General features: G+C 40.4%; 1 protein-coding gene across 3 annotated transcripts in view; it reads left to right on the top strand.

Annotated features, from left to right (window-relative positions):
* The first annotated feature begins 7,456 nt into the window (after positions 1 to 7,456).
* Positions 7,457 to 15,939, top strand: part of C8H7orf31 (chromosome 8 C7orf31 homolog) — a 60,931-nt gene continuing 52,448 nt past the window's right edge. Inside the window, exons 1-2 of one of the 3 annotated variants that reach the window (XM_049893764.1) lie at positions 7,457 to 7,541; positions 8,334 to 8,492. In XM_049893764.1, the coding sequence (XP_049749721.1) occupies positions 8,359 to 8,492 (134 nt within the window). In that variant the 5' untranslated portion in view covers positions 7,457 to 7,541; positions 8,334 to 8,358. The other 2 variants (XM_049893762.1, XM_049893765.1) reach the window with 2 other exon arrangements.

Here is a 15,939-nt window from a genome sequence, read left to right as displayed (position 1 = left end):
ATAGAGAATCAGTAAGATTCTTTTCACCCTAAAAGATCCTCGATGGAATGCAGAGATGCTATTTATTATTCAATTGATATAGTCACCAAAGTCACAAATCTATCAAAGGCTCAAATATTTACATTTGGATCTTTAATTTCTACATGTACTTTCTTTTCTCAAAAACCAAGGGTAGGCCTGGTTGTGACAGAGATGTTTTTAGTTTCCTCTTAATTTATCTTTTTGACCCAATTAACTTTTGCTTCCCTCCCAATTAATCCATTTACATTTCAGTAACTAAAGCATTACTTTGATTAGAAACCACAACCTCTTCGCTTTTCACTCTCATTAATGAAAAGGCTCCATGGTAAATTAAGCCTTCTGGATTTCAGCCTAGGTGGGTGACATTTTAACTACTGCCCCTTTAACCTTCTCCCTCTGTCAGTCTCAGCCATGTCCTACATCACCGGCAGTGAGAGGGCAATGGCGGCAGCCTGAGAGAGGAGCAGGCAGGGAGCCCAGGGTGATACATCACTGGGACGGTGACTTCCTCTGATGCATGGGTCCTTCACTTGCCAGTCAAACCTGCCAGGGCTTTTACCTTGTGGGGTTGTGCAGGACCTTACCCAAGACACTAAATCATTTCTGAAGTCTTGTTTCTTACCCTAAGCAAACCCAGTCTTCCCACTTTTCAGGTCTACGGGCACTGTTCACTCTCATACCAATAAACATGGAAAAGTAGTATAGAAAAGCTGGGGTGGAGCGTCGTAGGGCAGGCTAGAGGGTGTCACTTCTTTTGGACTAATGGAAGCAATGCACTTCTAAAATCAGGGCTAGCCACAAAAGAGAAAAGCCTTTCTGTATTATTACCTATTGTGGAAGTTACGAAGTAGCAAATTTGAAAGAAGCATCTAACAATTATATAACCCATTTTGTCCAATCAAGTGTCACTTATGTTGACCCCTTATGTGTCAGAGTAGGACTGTGCTCCATAGGGTTTTCAATGGCAGATTTTTTAGAAGTAGATCTCCAGGCCTTTCTTCCAAGGCATTTTTGAGTAGACTCAAATCTCCCAACTTTTGGTTAGCAGTTAAGCACATTAACTGTCTGCACCACCCAAGGACTCCAAATTTCTGTTCAGGGGGATGAAAAAATATTTGAAAATCAGTAGTGGTGATGGCTGCACAACACGGTGAACATAATTAATGTCACTGAATTTGTACACTTACAAATGGTCAAAATGTTATGCTAGAGCAGTGGGGTGAGAAAGGAAGAGGTGGGGTTTCCAGAACCTAAGAGCTTGTGAAGTCATCCCATATGGGCTGGGGTGCAGACTTCGGCGGGGGTGGGGAGGGGGCAGTGAGGCTTCTCAGCTAGTTCTCACACCTCTGAGAAGGGGACACTATGTAGCTGGTGTTTGGACCTCTGTAAGATGGGGGTATATAGGTGACTTAGGGACTAAGCCCAGCAGGGGAGAAGAGGAGGCCTAATCGATGCCCCTGCTGTCAGCTGCTGCTGGTACCACTGAGGGCCCAGACGAGCTGGTGCAGGGGAATGCCCGCAGGAGCTGGAGGCTCCAGCTAGAGCTACCTGCTACTGCTGGAAGGGGCAGCTGAAAAAGCAAGGAATCTGTTCTCCCCTCCTCCTGCCTTCCAATCTCTCTCCAGTTCCTCCCATTGGTAGAATCTAACCAAAGGTCAGCCAGCAAGAGTCCGGAAAATGTAATTTACAGAATCCCTGCCCTAGAATTTCAGGGAGAGTATAGAAGGGTGGGCTTGGAGCTGGAGGCAATAAGTAAACAACCAGCAAAGTCTATTCCTTTGACTACTTGGTATCTGCACATAGCTATTATACCCATATTTAGGCTTCAGTTTTTAATTTTATATTTAAACTACCACCTGAAAAAATGCAATTATTCTTCACATAAGTGAAGATCCTATAACCCTTTCCCTGAAGGTCTTAACAGTCACATATCCATTTATGGATGATGTTAATTCCTGTTCTAGTTTAGTTACAATCCCACCAAAATATTCTGTACCCTAAATACTAAATTAATATAAAAATAGAGGAAAGGGAAGCAAGAGAAGAAATTATGTAATACATACATAAAATCTAACAAGTATTTTAATTAGCTATCACTGCATAATAAACCATCCCAAAACTAAGCCATTTTAAAGAACATCTATTTTAATATCTCTCATGATCCTGCAGGTTGGCTGGGATCAGTGGGGCAGCTGTGCTGCTTTCATTTGGGGTCTCTCATGTGGCTGCAATCAGATGGCAGCTGAGGCTGCAGTTATTGAAAGCTTGACTGGGACACTGGAACACAGATCTCTGCAGCAAGATAGATTTATTTCATGGTGATTCAGGGCTCCCAAAAGCAAGTATTCCAGAAATTGGAACCCTTATCTGCTGATGCTGGGAATTGACAATGATACAGCCACTGTGGAAAACAGTGTGGCAGTTCTTCAAAAATTTAAAATAGAATTATCATCTAATCCAGCAATTCCACTCCTAACCATACATCCAAAAGACTTGAAAGCAAGGACTCAAGCAGGTATTTGTATACCAATGCCTGCTGCAGGGAAAACCCTGGTGGTATAGTGGTTAAGAGCTATGTCTACTAATGAAAAGATCGGCAGTTGGAATCCACCAGGCACTCCTTGGAAACTCTATGGGACAGTTCTAGTCTGCCCTATAAGGTCACTATGAGTCAGAATCAATGCAACGGGTTTGGTTTTTTGTTTGGTTCACTGCAGCATTATTCACAATAGCTGAAAGGTGGAAACAACCCAAGTGTCCATCAACAGATTTGGGGATAAGCAAAAACGTGGTATGTACATACGATGGAATATTATTCAGTCATGGAGAGAAATATAGTTCTGATACATGAAAACACAATGCTAAGTGAAACAAGCCAGACACAAAAGGCCAGATATTGTATGATCCCATTTATATGAAATATCTAGAATAGACAAACGGGAATGGAGAGTTACTGCTTCACGGGTACAGAGTTTCTGTTTGGGGTGATGACAACGTTTTGGAAACAAATAATGGCGATGGTTGCACAACGTTGTGAGTGTGATTAATGCCACTGGATTGTACACTTGAACATGGTTTAAACTGCAAATTTTATGTTGTGTATATTTTACCACAATAACTAAATAAAAATTTTAAAAAGCACGTGTCCCCAGAGGGAGAAAGCAAAAGCTGCCAGCCCTCTTAAAGGTTAGGTCTAGAATTGGCACTGCATCACGTCCACTGAATTTGAGCAGCTGACATGAGTCACAGATACAAGTCTAAACAGTGGGAGGCGTGGTTCACTGAGTGCCATCTTCACAGATTAGCTACCAGCAGGACCTAGAGAAAAATACACAGTATTTCTACAGTCATTTCTATAATCCATGAGGCCGTGATTTATATTTATAGCTTCCTTATTCTACTTCTATTTACTACTTAAAGTGCCCTGGTGGCACAGTGGTTAAAGTGCTCACCTGCTAACCTAAATGTTGGTAGTTCAAACCCACCAGCCGCTCCATGGGATTAAGATGTGAAGTCTGCTTCCAAAAAGATTACAGCCTTGGAAACCCTTTGGGACAGTTCTATTCCATCCTATAGGGTCATTGTGAGTTGGAATTGACTTGGCAGCAACTGAGGGTTGTTTGTTTGTTTGTTTGTTTTTGGTATTTACTACTTTACTTTCTATTTTCTTATTCTACTTATTCCGTATTCTACTACCTATTCCCATGTTCCCTTTGTCCTCAGTTAGTCAGGGTTCTTTATCTGGAGAGTTACCTTTATTCTAGAAGGATTGAATCTCAGGAATGCTGTCTTTATCGGGCTGCTATGTTGTTGTTGTTGTTGTTGTTGTCGTTAGGTGTCATCAAGTCAGTTCCGACTCACAGCAACCCTATGCACAACAGAACAAAATACTGCCCAGTTCTGCACCATCTTTATCATCGTTGTTATGCTTGAACCCACTGTTGCAGCCACTGTGTCAATCCATCTCATTGAGGGTCTTCCTCTTTTTCAATGACCCTCTACTAAGTATGATGTCCTTCTCCAGGGACTGGTCCCTCCTGATAATATGTCTGAAGTATGTGAGGTGAAGTCTCGCCATCCTTGCTTCTAAGGAGCATTCTGGCTGCACTTCTTCCAAGACAGATTTGTTCACTTTTCTGGCAGTCTATGATATATTCAATACTCTTCACCAACACCATAATTCAAAGGCATCAATTCTTCGGTCTTCCTTATTCATTGTCCAGCTTTTGCATGCATATGAGTTGGCTAAAAACACCATGGCTTGTGTCACGTACACTTTAGTCCTTAAAGTGACACCCTTGTTTTTTTTAACACTTGAAAGAGTTCTTTTGCAGCAGATTTGCCCAATGCAATGCGTCATTTGATTTCTTGACTGCTGCTGTAGTTTTCCATTAATTCTTATGGTTGAATATGGAAGTAACCAATAGGCATCCCAGGCAATCCCAAAGAATCCTCAGAATCCTCCTTGCCCCTACTCCACAGCAGCAACCCACTTCTGCTTAGTAATTGAAATCGATTATTCCAGTCAGTACAGTAAAACCCTTCTTTGCCTGTTGGTTCAGTGCATTGAGGAGCCCCAAGTGGCCAGTAACTCTACTATATTACACCACCTTCACCTATCTAAAAAAGCTATTAGCTCAAATGAGGTAACCATGAAAAGTGTAAGGCTTAGCAACACTATGTAAATGATGGAGCTCTGGTGGTGCAGTGGTTAAGTCCTCAGGCTGCTAACCAGAAAGGCTGGCAGTTCAAATCCACCAGCCGCTCCTTGGAAACCCTATGGGACAGTTCTACTCTGTCTTATAGGGTCACTATGAGTCAGAATCGACTCACCAGCAATGGGTTTGGTTTTGGTTTGGGGTATAAGTGGTATTTATTATTTTCTTTTAAAAGCATTCTCGTTCCTCACAATAACTATTTCAAACCTTCTCCACTATACTTGCCTTCTACCCCAATATCTCTTTCTTCACTCACAACAAAGGATCTGAGTTCTTTACGGTTTTCAACTTCCTGATCCATCCCTCCCCCAGTTTAGAAGTTAACCTGCAACCTACCCATCCTTGGCCTTTTTTGTCCTGTCACAGTGGAAGAGGCTTGTTGAGGTACTTATGGCTTCTAAAGCAACCGTGCTTGTCCCTCAATGTAGCACTTACATCATTGGATTATGACTGCTCACTACCCCACATCCCCATAGACTGTAAGTGCCCCATGTTGCCCTCCTTCTGGAACAATCCCTCACACATTTTAGGCAACTAGGGACTATGTACTAAATAAATATGTTTGATAAATGTATGTACCTATGTCATTTCAGTGTTCATTGCTAAATGACAACATAGTCCCTTAACCTATTCAAGTCAAAATTTTAATACTAAAATGCCATTTAACTCATTTGTAGTTTAGTTTTAAAGCCAGTAGAATATACTCTGGAGCCCTGGTAGCATAGTGGTAAAGAGCTCCCCTGCTAACCAAAAAGATCAGCAGTTCGCATCTACCAGCCGCTCCTTGGAAACCCTATGAGGCCGTTCTACTCTGTCCTATAGGGTCGCTATGGGTCAGAATCAACTCACAGCAACAGGTTTAGAATATATTTTAATTGTCATCCTGGTAAATACAAACACCACAATCAATGAGATTTTAAGTTTTGCCATTTAAAGTCACTTCATCTTCTATATCAGGAATCAGACCCCAAATATTTTCATTAAGAAAATACTGGTATCTGCCAAGAAGAGCTGAGTGGCTCGAAAAACTCATTTTATTTATTTTCACAGACTGCTTGGTTAAAGGTCACTATATACAAACTTAAAAAGAAAAATTATAGTGTATAATTCATGCTTTACATTTTTTATAAATTTCCTGCATATTCTTCACTTGAAGGTTAAAGGCCTAGTTGTGGTTTAGAATTTTTGTCAATCCAGACACAGTAAATACCCCACGCATACATTTTTTTCATGCCCAAATTTCATCTTCCCTGCTTGAAGGATTGCTAGTGATGCAAAAAGTAAACGAGGTAGTGAAAAAGAGGCCAACGTGTCAGGAGAAGGAGAAAGAAGTGTTCTGCAGCAACGGAGCCCAGTGGCCGTGATATACCTAAGTGTCCAACACTTTGAGCATCCTTGGGTAGGAGGCTACTTTGTGTCGTTGGGGTCACATACACATCACCTGCTGGTGGGGTAACAAAAGCTAAGGATAAGGAGTGCTGGTCAAACAAATAGACCCAATCCTGACATCCCAGAGAGCCTTTCTGATAGGGAGGCATTTTCCAAATTGAACAATTGTTTTACTAAGATCCGGCAGTGATTTTTCTCTTCTCTGTAAATTTTATTTGAAAAATGACAAAGAAAATTAATTTTCCTACTCTTTACGTTCATTTGACCTAAGATAAAGTTTCAAACCCACTAGGACCTGGAAGCTATCGCCACACACTATGCTCAGTTAAGCATGGGTTGCCACAACTTCCCCTGCTGTCACCACCATCCAGGGACATACCAACATATGGCTACAGATGTATCACCAGGTGCCTCTGATTGAATCTGTTGTGTTCATGGCTAGTGGTTAAGTGCCCGGCTGCTAACGGAAAGGTCGGCTGGAACCCATCAGCCGCTCTGGGGAGAAAGACATAGCAGTCCACCTTGTAAAGATTATGGCTTTGGAAACCCTAGGGGGCAGTTCTACTCTGTCCTACAGGGATCTCTCTATGGAGCAGTTTTACTCTGTACTACAGGGTCCCTGAGCCGGAATCAATTAGAGGGCAGTGGGTTTTGTTTTTTGCGTTTTTTTGTTTGTTTGTTTTTCAGTTATTACCTCCCAAGAAAAATCAAACCATGAGTAAATGGGACTAAAGTCAAGCATGGGGAAAGGTGGAGTATGGAAATACTGAAAGCCTGGGGACTTGAAATGGGGCTGGGCTGACAGGGAATTTAGTGGGAGAGATTTAATGGGAGATCCTGAATACCTAGGAGCACCAAAAGAGCAAAAAGGTTAGGGTGGACTTCTAAAGGAAAATAGAAAAAACAACAACGAAAAAAAGATGTTTAAAGGTGTCAGAGATAAAGGCAAATATCACCCAATTCACAAGTCTGTCTCCAGCAGGCTATTCCTGTACCCAGTCCAGAGGCGAGAGCCCCACCACACTCCCGTATCGCTAGACCAGGCACCTGGAAGGAGAAAATGAGGCAGCCGCGGCCGCCAGAGGGCGCGCGGGAGCGCGGCGAGGAGCCGGGGCGGGGCCGAGGGCCGGGTAGAGGCGGCCGAGCGAGTCTCGCCTCTGGACGGGGCGTCTCCCCCTCTCTGCTCACTTCCGGTCCCGCTTGTGATAGTTGCCTCGCCCGGAGCTCCTGGGCTGGTTCCCTCCGAGGCCCCTAAGGGGCGCCGTCACCCCGAAGCCCGCCGCCCCCGCGCAGGGATGCATTGTGCCATGGTCACGGTCGCCGTCACAGGAGCCCTGAACCCCGCCCGCGGCCCGTCGGCGCTTCTCCTCTCTCCTTCACCCGCACCTGCCCGCAAGCTCCCCGGGGCCGCAGGTGCGGTCGTCGGCCGAATTACACGCCCCGCGGAGGCCCATCGTCTCTGGGGAGGAGAAAGGGAGGCGAGGTCACTTGCCGCTTCCAGACTGATGTCCCAGGTGCATCCGGATCTCTGTGGAACCGCCCGGCAGGGCGATGATGGCCCGGGAGGGTCGGCCCCACCTCCCGGGGCCTGCGGTCCTCGCCGCGATGCCTCCTGGTCTTTTCTTGGACAGGGTGGGATTCTCACCCAAGCGGTGGGGACCCTGGAATTCCCTTTGGGCCCCAAAGCTTGGGATCTGCCCCTCTGTAAAGGAATTCTTGTTCACAATCCCCCGAAGCCTTTTAGAAGCACAGCTCTTGATCGCTTTGCTTGTTAGAAGGCCGTGGGGGGAGTGAGGGACAGGGCGGGGTGGGGGGGTCAGCTGAGTTTTCTTGAATAGTTGACGGTTAAATTTGAGGCAAGAATTCAGTTTCAGCAGATGCCTGCGAAGTAGCGGACTTGTATGGACCTACAGGTTGTCCATTCCATGTAGAGCTTAGAGTCCATTTAAAAATATCTAATATTTTGAAGAGTTTTTTCAGTCGAAATTCATTTTCATAGAAATTAGTTAAGTTGCTTTTTATTCCTGCAGTGACGTCTGAGAATCCAGTCCTTACACCGGCTTTAGGTGAGGAAGAAAGCCCTGATTTCTATGCCGCATTGGGCTGAACAGTTTAACAGTACAAAGAGTCTCTCCTGTCTGCCCAGAGAGTCGTGACCAAGTCGGCTGACTCCCGAGCCAAGCGTGCCCTCCTTTTCTTTTCCAGAGCGGTGCCTTTTTAGTCAAGAAGCATGGAGGTAATGCATGGCAGGTCCTGCTGTTGCGGGGAGCTTGAAGGGGATGACCTCCTATCAGACACCTTTTGCTCTAACGAAGTACACACTCCACTGCAAACACCTGCTCGCCCAACTGCCTCAGAGGACAGGTAAAACAAAACTGGAGAAGCAAACAAGAAAAAAGGATTTTTAATAGATCAGTGTATTTTTTGTACTTGAGAAAACCGATTTATCGTTATGGGGCTCTTCTGTTTATCACCATGAGCTAAACCCTGAAGTGTCCACAGCTGTTAGGAACTTGGTTAGGAACTTAGTGAGAAGTAAGTTGGGCTGTACTATAAAAAGGTGCTATAAAAAGATATCAAATTCTAGAACTTTAGAATGGTCAGTTCCTTCATTTGAAAATTAATGTTTTAATCAAAGTTTTTTTTTTTTTTTTAGTAGAGGAAACCAGTGTAGTGGTTCCCTTTCATCTCCTAACACCATCTGCTCAAAAATACTCACTCCCAGAATCTGTTGCTCATAGCTGCTTTCTAAATTTTTGCTCTACAAAATTCCCTGTAATACCCGGCTTATAGATGAGAACTACATCTAACATATAGTGTGCAATTACTATGAGTCTGCACTGTACCAAGGCCTTTGTATGTAGTAATGATTTTAACCCTCGCAACAACCCTATGAGAAAAAAAACAAAACCCGTTGCTGTCGAGTCAATTCTGACTCATAGCAACCCTATAGGACGGGGTAGAACTGCCTCGTAGGGTTTCCAAGGAGCCCCTGGTGAATTGGAACTGCCCACCTTTTTGGTTAGCAGCCTTAGCTCTTAACCAGTGTGCCACCAGGGTTTTCCTCTAGGAGAAGTACTGTTATTATCCGCATTTTACACATGAAGTAACAGATACAGGTAAGTAATTTGCCAAGATCTTGGGGCCAGTTTTTCTGTATTTACTTGAATCATTTGAGTAGGGGGTGCAGGGGGGAGGAGGGAACCTCAAAACACTGGGACAGTGAAAAAAAAAAACATGGTTTTGTTTGTTTTTAAATTTAACTTGGTCATATCTCTCATTTAAGAATTATTTCTTTAAAGCTTCAGACAGGAAGTCACCTCAGTGTAAACACTCCAAAAATGGGACATCATTCCATTTTTGAATGCTCCTGATGGTTAATTTTCTTTCTACTGAGACCATTTTTCCTTCTCATAATTTTGACCTGCAAATCCTAATTCTTCCCTCTGAAACCATGCAAATTAAGAATAATTCATCATCCCCCATGATAGCAGCCCTTCAAGTGTCTGAAGGATCTTTTGGCCTCTCTAAGAGTTCCCTTTGCCAGATTAAACGTCACTCGTTCTCTCAGACTTTGCTTTCTTCTAGCATCTAGGCTTTTACCATCTTGATCAGACTTCAGTGGGTCTGCTTTAGTTTATAAACATGCTCCTTATATTAGAAAAGAAAAAGGGTTTTTTCCCTAATTATAAAACTAACACATATTCCTTAAAAAAATTATTTCAAAACCACAGAAATCCATAAAGAAAACAAACTCCCCATTTTTCCAACAGAAAAAAAAAAAACTGAAATTAAAGCACAAGGAAGAAAACCTCTGGTGGCGCAGTGGTTAAGTGCTTGGCTGCTGACCAGAAGGTTAGCAGTTCGAACCCATTCAGCTGCTCTGAGGCAGAAAGATGGGGCAGTCTGCTCCTGTAAAGATTTACAGCCTTAGAAACCCTGTGAGGGAAGTTCTGCTCTGTCCTGTAGGGTCGCTATGAATGAAAATGGACTCGATGGGTTTTGGTTGGTTTTAGTTAACATCTAAATATGCATCCTCGCTGGTGTTTATTTATTTTTTTTTTTGTTTAAAGATCATATTATGCATTTTCTTGTAAATAGACTGGACTGTTTTCATTTAATGAAAAGGAATGTTTTTATATTGGAGAGAAAGAGGGCTCAGCTCACTTCTACTGCTGAGTCAGTCCTTGCTGCACCTGCTCCTCTGCTGTTACCTGAGTCCCAAGAGTGGCTCAGCCCAAAATTCCTGCCTAGATCCAGGGGTCGTCATATTAGATGGGGCTTTCCTGGATGCAGAAGAAACCGTTAGCAGATCGTGTGTGGTTTGCACATGGTTCCGAGCTCCAAACCTAAGTGTTCCAATGAAGATATGATCGTGGCCATCTTTGAAGAGTACAATCAGCCACATTCAGATATATATAATGAATGTTTTCTCCCAGTCTCCTTGCCTTTTTATTTTCATAAGGATATCTTTTGATGAAGTACATTTTTATCAATTTATGTCTTTTATGGTTAATCCATTTTGTGACCTATAAGAAATCTTTGCCTACTCCAAAATTGTGGAGGCATTCTCTTGTTTTTTATTCTGGAAGCTTTATAGTTTTAACTTTTCCATTTAGGCTTGTAATCTTTGTGTACCGTAGGGGTTAAGGTTCATTTTTTCCCCATATGGATATCTAGTTTTTCCAGCACCAACTGTTGAAAAGATTTTCCTTCCACATTTTATTGCATTGATACCTTTGTCAAAAATTAACTGTTGCCTATTTTTGTCTATTTTTGGATTTTCTATTCTTTCCCTTTGATCTTTTCTTCTATGCTTACACCAATACCATACTGCCTTGATTACTATAACTTTATAGTAAATCTTGAAATCAGATAGTGAACGTCTTCCAAGTTCCTTGTTCCTTTTTCAAGATACTTTTATCTGTTTTAGGTTCATAGTATTTCCATATAAAGTTTGGAATTAACTTGTCAATTCCTTAAGAAAAAAAAGTACTGAGATTTTCATTGGTATTACATTAAATATATACATATCAATTTAAAGAAAAGTAATATCTGAACAATACTGAGCCTTCCAATCTATCGACGGGGTATGTTTCATCATTAAGTCTTTAATTTCTTACAGCAGTTTCCGGTGTAGAGATATTGCACCTCTTTGTTAAATTTATTCCTAAGTATTTCGTCTTCAAATAGTACTTTTTAAATTTTTGTTTTCTAATTATTTGTAGCTAGTATATACAAAGACGGCACTGGGTTTTTGGTTTTTAGTATATACAACTGTCTTTTTAAATCTTGACTTATGTCCTGTGATCTTACTAAATTCACTTATCAGAGGTAGGCATTTTATTATAGATTCCTTATAATTTTCTAAATATACAATCATGTAGCCTGTGACTAAAGACAGTTTTATTTCTTGCTTTTCAATCTTTGTGCCTTTTGTTCTTTTTTTTCTTACTGCATTGTTAGTACTCCCAGTACAAAACCAAAAAGAAGTGGTGAGGTCAGGTCCTTGCCTTATCCTCATATGTAGGGGGAAAAGAGTATTTCACTGTTAAGTATGATTTTAACTGTAGGATTTTTGTAGATGCCTTCCATCAGATTTAGGAAGTTCCCTCCTATTCCTAGTTTGCTGAGACTTTTTATCATGAATGGGTGCTGAATTTTGTCGTCTGTTTTTTCTCCACCTGTTTTTGACTTTATTATTTTTTTATCCCTTATTCTATTACTGTGGTGAACTACACTGATTGTTTATCAAATGTTAAACTAACCTGTGTCATGGAATAAACTCTACTTTGTCATGATGTATTATCTTTTTTTATGTATTGCCAGATTTAACTTGCTAATATTTTGTTAAGGACATTTGTGGCTATGTTCATAAGGGATACTGATCTATAATTATAATTCTCTTTTCTTGTAATGTATCCTTACCTGGTTTGGTATCACAGTAATGCTGACCTCATAAAATGAACTTTAAAGTTTATTCCGCCCTCTTCTGTTTTCTGAAAGGGTTTGTGTCAAATTGGTATTATTTCTTCTCTAAATGTTTGATAGAATTCACCAGTGAGGGCATCTCAGCCTGGAATTTTCTCTATGGAAAATTTGTAATTACAATTCCCTTTCTTTAATAACTATAAAAGAAAACAAAACCCGTTACCATCAAGTCAATTCCGACTCATAGCAACTCTACAGGACAGAGTAGAACTGCCCCATACAGTTTCCAAGGAGCGCTTCCAAGGAGCACCTGGTGGATTTGAACTGCTGACCTTTTGAGGTTAGCAGCTGTAGCTTTTAACCACTATGCCACCAGGGTTTCCTTAATAAGTATAGAACTATTCAAATTATCTATTTCTTCTCAAGTTAATTTGTGTCTTTCAAGAAATTTGTCCATTTCATCTAAATTGTAAGTTTTATAGGCATAAAGTTTTTCTTAATATTCCTATGTTATCCTGTGTGTGCTTGTAAGATGTTTTGATGCCTATAGTGGGTTGAGTACCCCCAAAATGATAACCCAAGAATTTGTGAATGTGACCTTATTTGGAAAAAGGGTCTTTGCAGATGTAATTAAGTTAAGGATCCTGAGATGAGTAGGTCATCTTGGATTATACAGGTGGGCCCTAAGCCCAATGACAAGTCCTCATAAGAGTTATACAGAGGAGGTACACACACACACAGAAGAGAAGGCAAGTGAAGACTGAGGCATTGATTGGAGTGACATGGCCACAAACCTCAAAATGCCAGAGCAGCCACCAGGAGCTGGAAGAAGCAAGGGATGGATTCTCCCCTAGAGCTTCTGTAGAGAGTATAGCCCTACTGATACTTTGATTTCAGACTTTTACCTCCAGAACTGTGAAAATAAATTTCTGTTGTTTTAAGCCACTGTGTTTGTGCTAATTTGTTATACCAGCCCTAGGAAACTAACACCAGGTCTACACTTTAAGTTCTGATATTGGTAATTTGTGATTTCTTTTTTTCTTCATCAGTCTTACTAGGGTTTTAGCTGTTTTACAAATCTTTTTTTTTTTTTCTTTGCTGTTTTTCCAATTTATTTAGAAATATAGACTCTGAATTCACACTTACGCCAAGGCTGTGTCGGATGACAGTAGGGAGCACCTAAGATGAGCTGAGGGTTGGAACTGTTTTATTAATCTTTCCAAAGAACCAACTTCATGTTTTGAGGATTTTCTCTTGTTTCTGTGTTTTCTATATCATTGATTTCTGCTTTTTATCATTTCCTTTTTGTACTTAATTTGGGCTAATGTGCTCTTCTTTTTGTAGCTGCTTAGGAACATTGCTGCTTAGGACATTGATTTTAAAGCTTTTCTAAAATAGGCAATTAAAGCTATAAATTTCCCCTACTAACTCTTCTTTAGCTACATCCCACAAATATTAATAGGCTGTGTTTTCATCATCATTCTCTTTGAAATAACTTAATTCCTTTGTAATTCCTCTTTTGATCCATTAATTATTTTAAAATATTTTTGCTTAATTCTCACATATATGGGGATTTCTAGATATCTTATTTCTTAATTCTGTTGTGGTTGGCACATTTTTTTAGACTTTTTTATGGCCCAGCATATGGCCTGTCTTGGTGAATATACCAAGTACATTTGAAAAAAAAAATGTGATGTTTCTGTAAATTTGTATCAGGTCAAATTAGTTGGTGGTGTGGTTCAAATCTTCTATATCCATACTAACTTTTTGGCTGCTTGTCCTAGCAGTTATTGAAAGCGTTGTTTTTGTTCGGTGCCATTGAGTCAGTTCCAACTCATAGCAACCCTATGTACAACAGAACAAAACACTGCCTGGTCCTGTGCCATCCTCACAATCGTTGTTATGCTTGAGCCCATCATTGCAGCCACTGTCACTCCATCTCATTGAGGGTCTTCATCTTCTTCGATGACTATCCGCTTTACCAAGCATGATGTCCTTCTCCAGGGTCAGATCCCTCCTGGTAACAGTCTAAAGTATGTGAGACGTAGTTTTCACATCCTTGCTTCTAAGAGCATTCTTGTTGTACTTCTTCCAAGATAGATTTGTTCGAGATTTGTTCATTCTTTTGACAATCCATGGTATATTTTACAACTAAAAAAAAAAACAGTCATATAATATTAATATAATATACAATATATTTAATATTCTTCGCCAACACCACTATTCAAAAGCATCAATTCTTCTTTGGTCTTCCCTATTCGTCGTCCAGCTCTCATATGCATATGAGGCAATTGAAAACACCATGGGCTATTGAGAAAAGGGTTACAATGTCCAACTATGATTGTGGAAATAACTGTTTCTTCCATTAATTCTGTACATTTTTTGCTTAATTAGAATCTCTGTTACAAGATTGTGTCTGTTATTAGATACGAATTTAGGATTGTTATGTCTTCTTGGTGAATCGACACTCTTGTTGTTATGAAATGTCCTTTTATTTAGTAATACCCCTTGTCTTGAAGTCTGGTCTGTTTGATATTAATATAGCTTCCCCAGCTTTCTTATGCTTAGTGTTTGCATGGTTTGTCTTTTTACATCCGTTTACTTTCAACCTATGTCTTTATATTTAATGTATGTCACTTTTATATAGCAAAAATGTTAGGCCTTGCTTTTTTAATTGAGTCTAACAATTTCTGGATTTTAATTGGAGAGTTTAAGTTACTTACATTTAAAGTAGTTATTGATATAGTTGAATTTAATCTTGGTGTTTGTTTTCTATTTGTCCCATATGTTCTTATTCCTTTGTTTCTCCACTCCTACCTTCTTTAAGTGGGTTAATTACTTTTCATTATTTCATTTTATCTCCACTCTAGACTTTTTACCTATACCTCCTTATATATACTTGTGTGTATATGTGTATGTATAATATACCATGGACTGCCAAAAGAACAAACAAATCTGTCTTGGAAAAAGTACAGCCAGAATGCTCCTTAGAAGCAAGGATGGTGAGACTATGCCTCACATACTTTGGACGTGTTTATCAGGAGGGATCGGTCCCTGGAGAAGGACATCATGCTTGGTAAAGTGGAGGGTTAGTGAAAAAGAGGAAGACCCTCAGTGAGATGGACTGACACAGTGGCTGCAATGATGGGCTGAAGCATAACAACGATCATGAGGATGGTGGAGAACCAGGCAATATAGGGTCACTGTGAGTCAGCACCTAACAACAACGTGTGCATGTGTGCAACTTTAATTCATAACTCTCTACTTTGAATTAATTTTTACCACTTCACACATAGTATAAGAACCATACAACAGTTTAGTTGCCATTTACTACCTCCTATCTTTTGTCTTGGAAACCCTGGTGGTGTAGTGGTTAAACTGTTATGGCTGCTAACCAAAAGGTCGGCAGTTCAAATCCGCCAGGCGCTCCTTGGAAACTCTATGGGGCAGTTCTATTCTGTCCTATAGGGTCGCTATGAGTCGGAATCGACTCGATGCCACTGGGTTTGGTTTTTTTTTTTTTTTATCTTTTGTCTGTTGTTGCCATATATTTTACTTCTACATGTTATAAATCAGGTAATACATTGCTGTTATTTTTTCTTGTAACAGTCAGTTGTCTTTTAAAGAAATTAAGAAAGAAAACTCTTTCATATTTACTCATATATTTACCACTTCTGGTTTTTGTTATTCCTTCTGTAGATCTTAATTTTCCTGATTTTACTTCCTTAGACTGAAGAAATTTCTTTAGCATTTCTTATCGCATGAGTCTGCTTTAAACCATTCTCCCAGCTTTAGCTTATCTGAAACTATTCTTATTTCACCTTCATTATTAGTCCATTTTCATTGGATATAGACTTTTAAGTTGATAATTTTCTTAAAA

This window comes from Elephas maximus, chromosome 8, assembly GCF_024166365.1.
Source record: "Elephas maximus indicus isolate mEleMax1 chromosome 8, mEleMax1 primary haplotype, whole genome shotgun sequence".
NCBI lineage: Eukaryota > Metazoa > Chordata > Mammalia > Proboscidea > Elephantidae > Elephas > Elephas maximus.
This window is presented reverse-complemented; position numbering and strand designations above follow the sequence as displayed.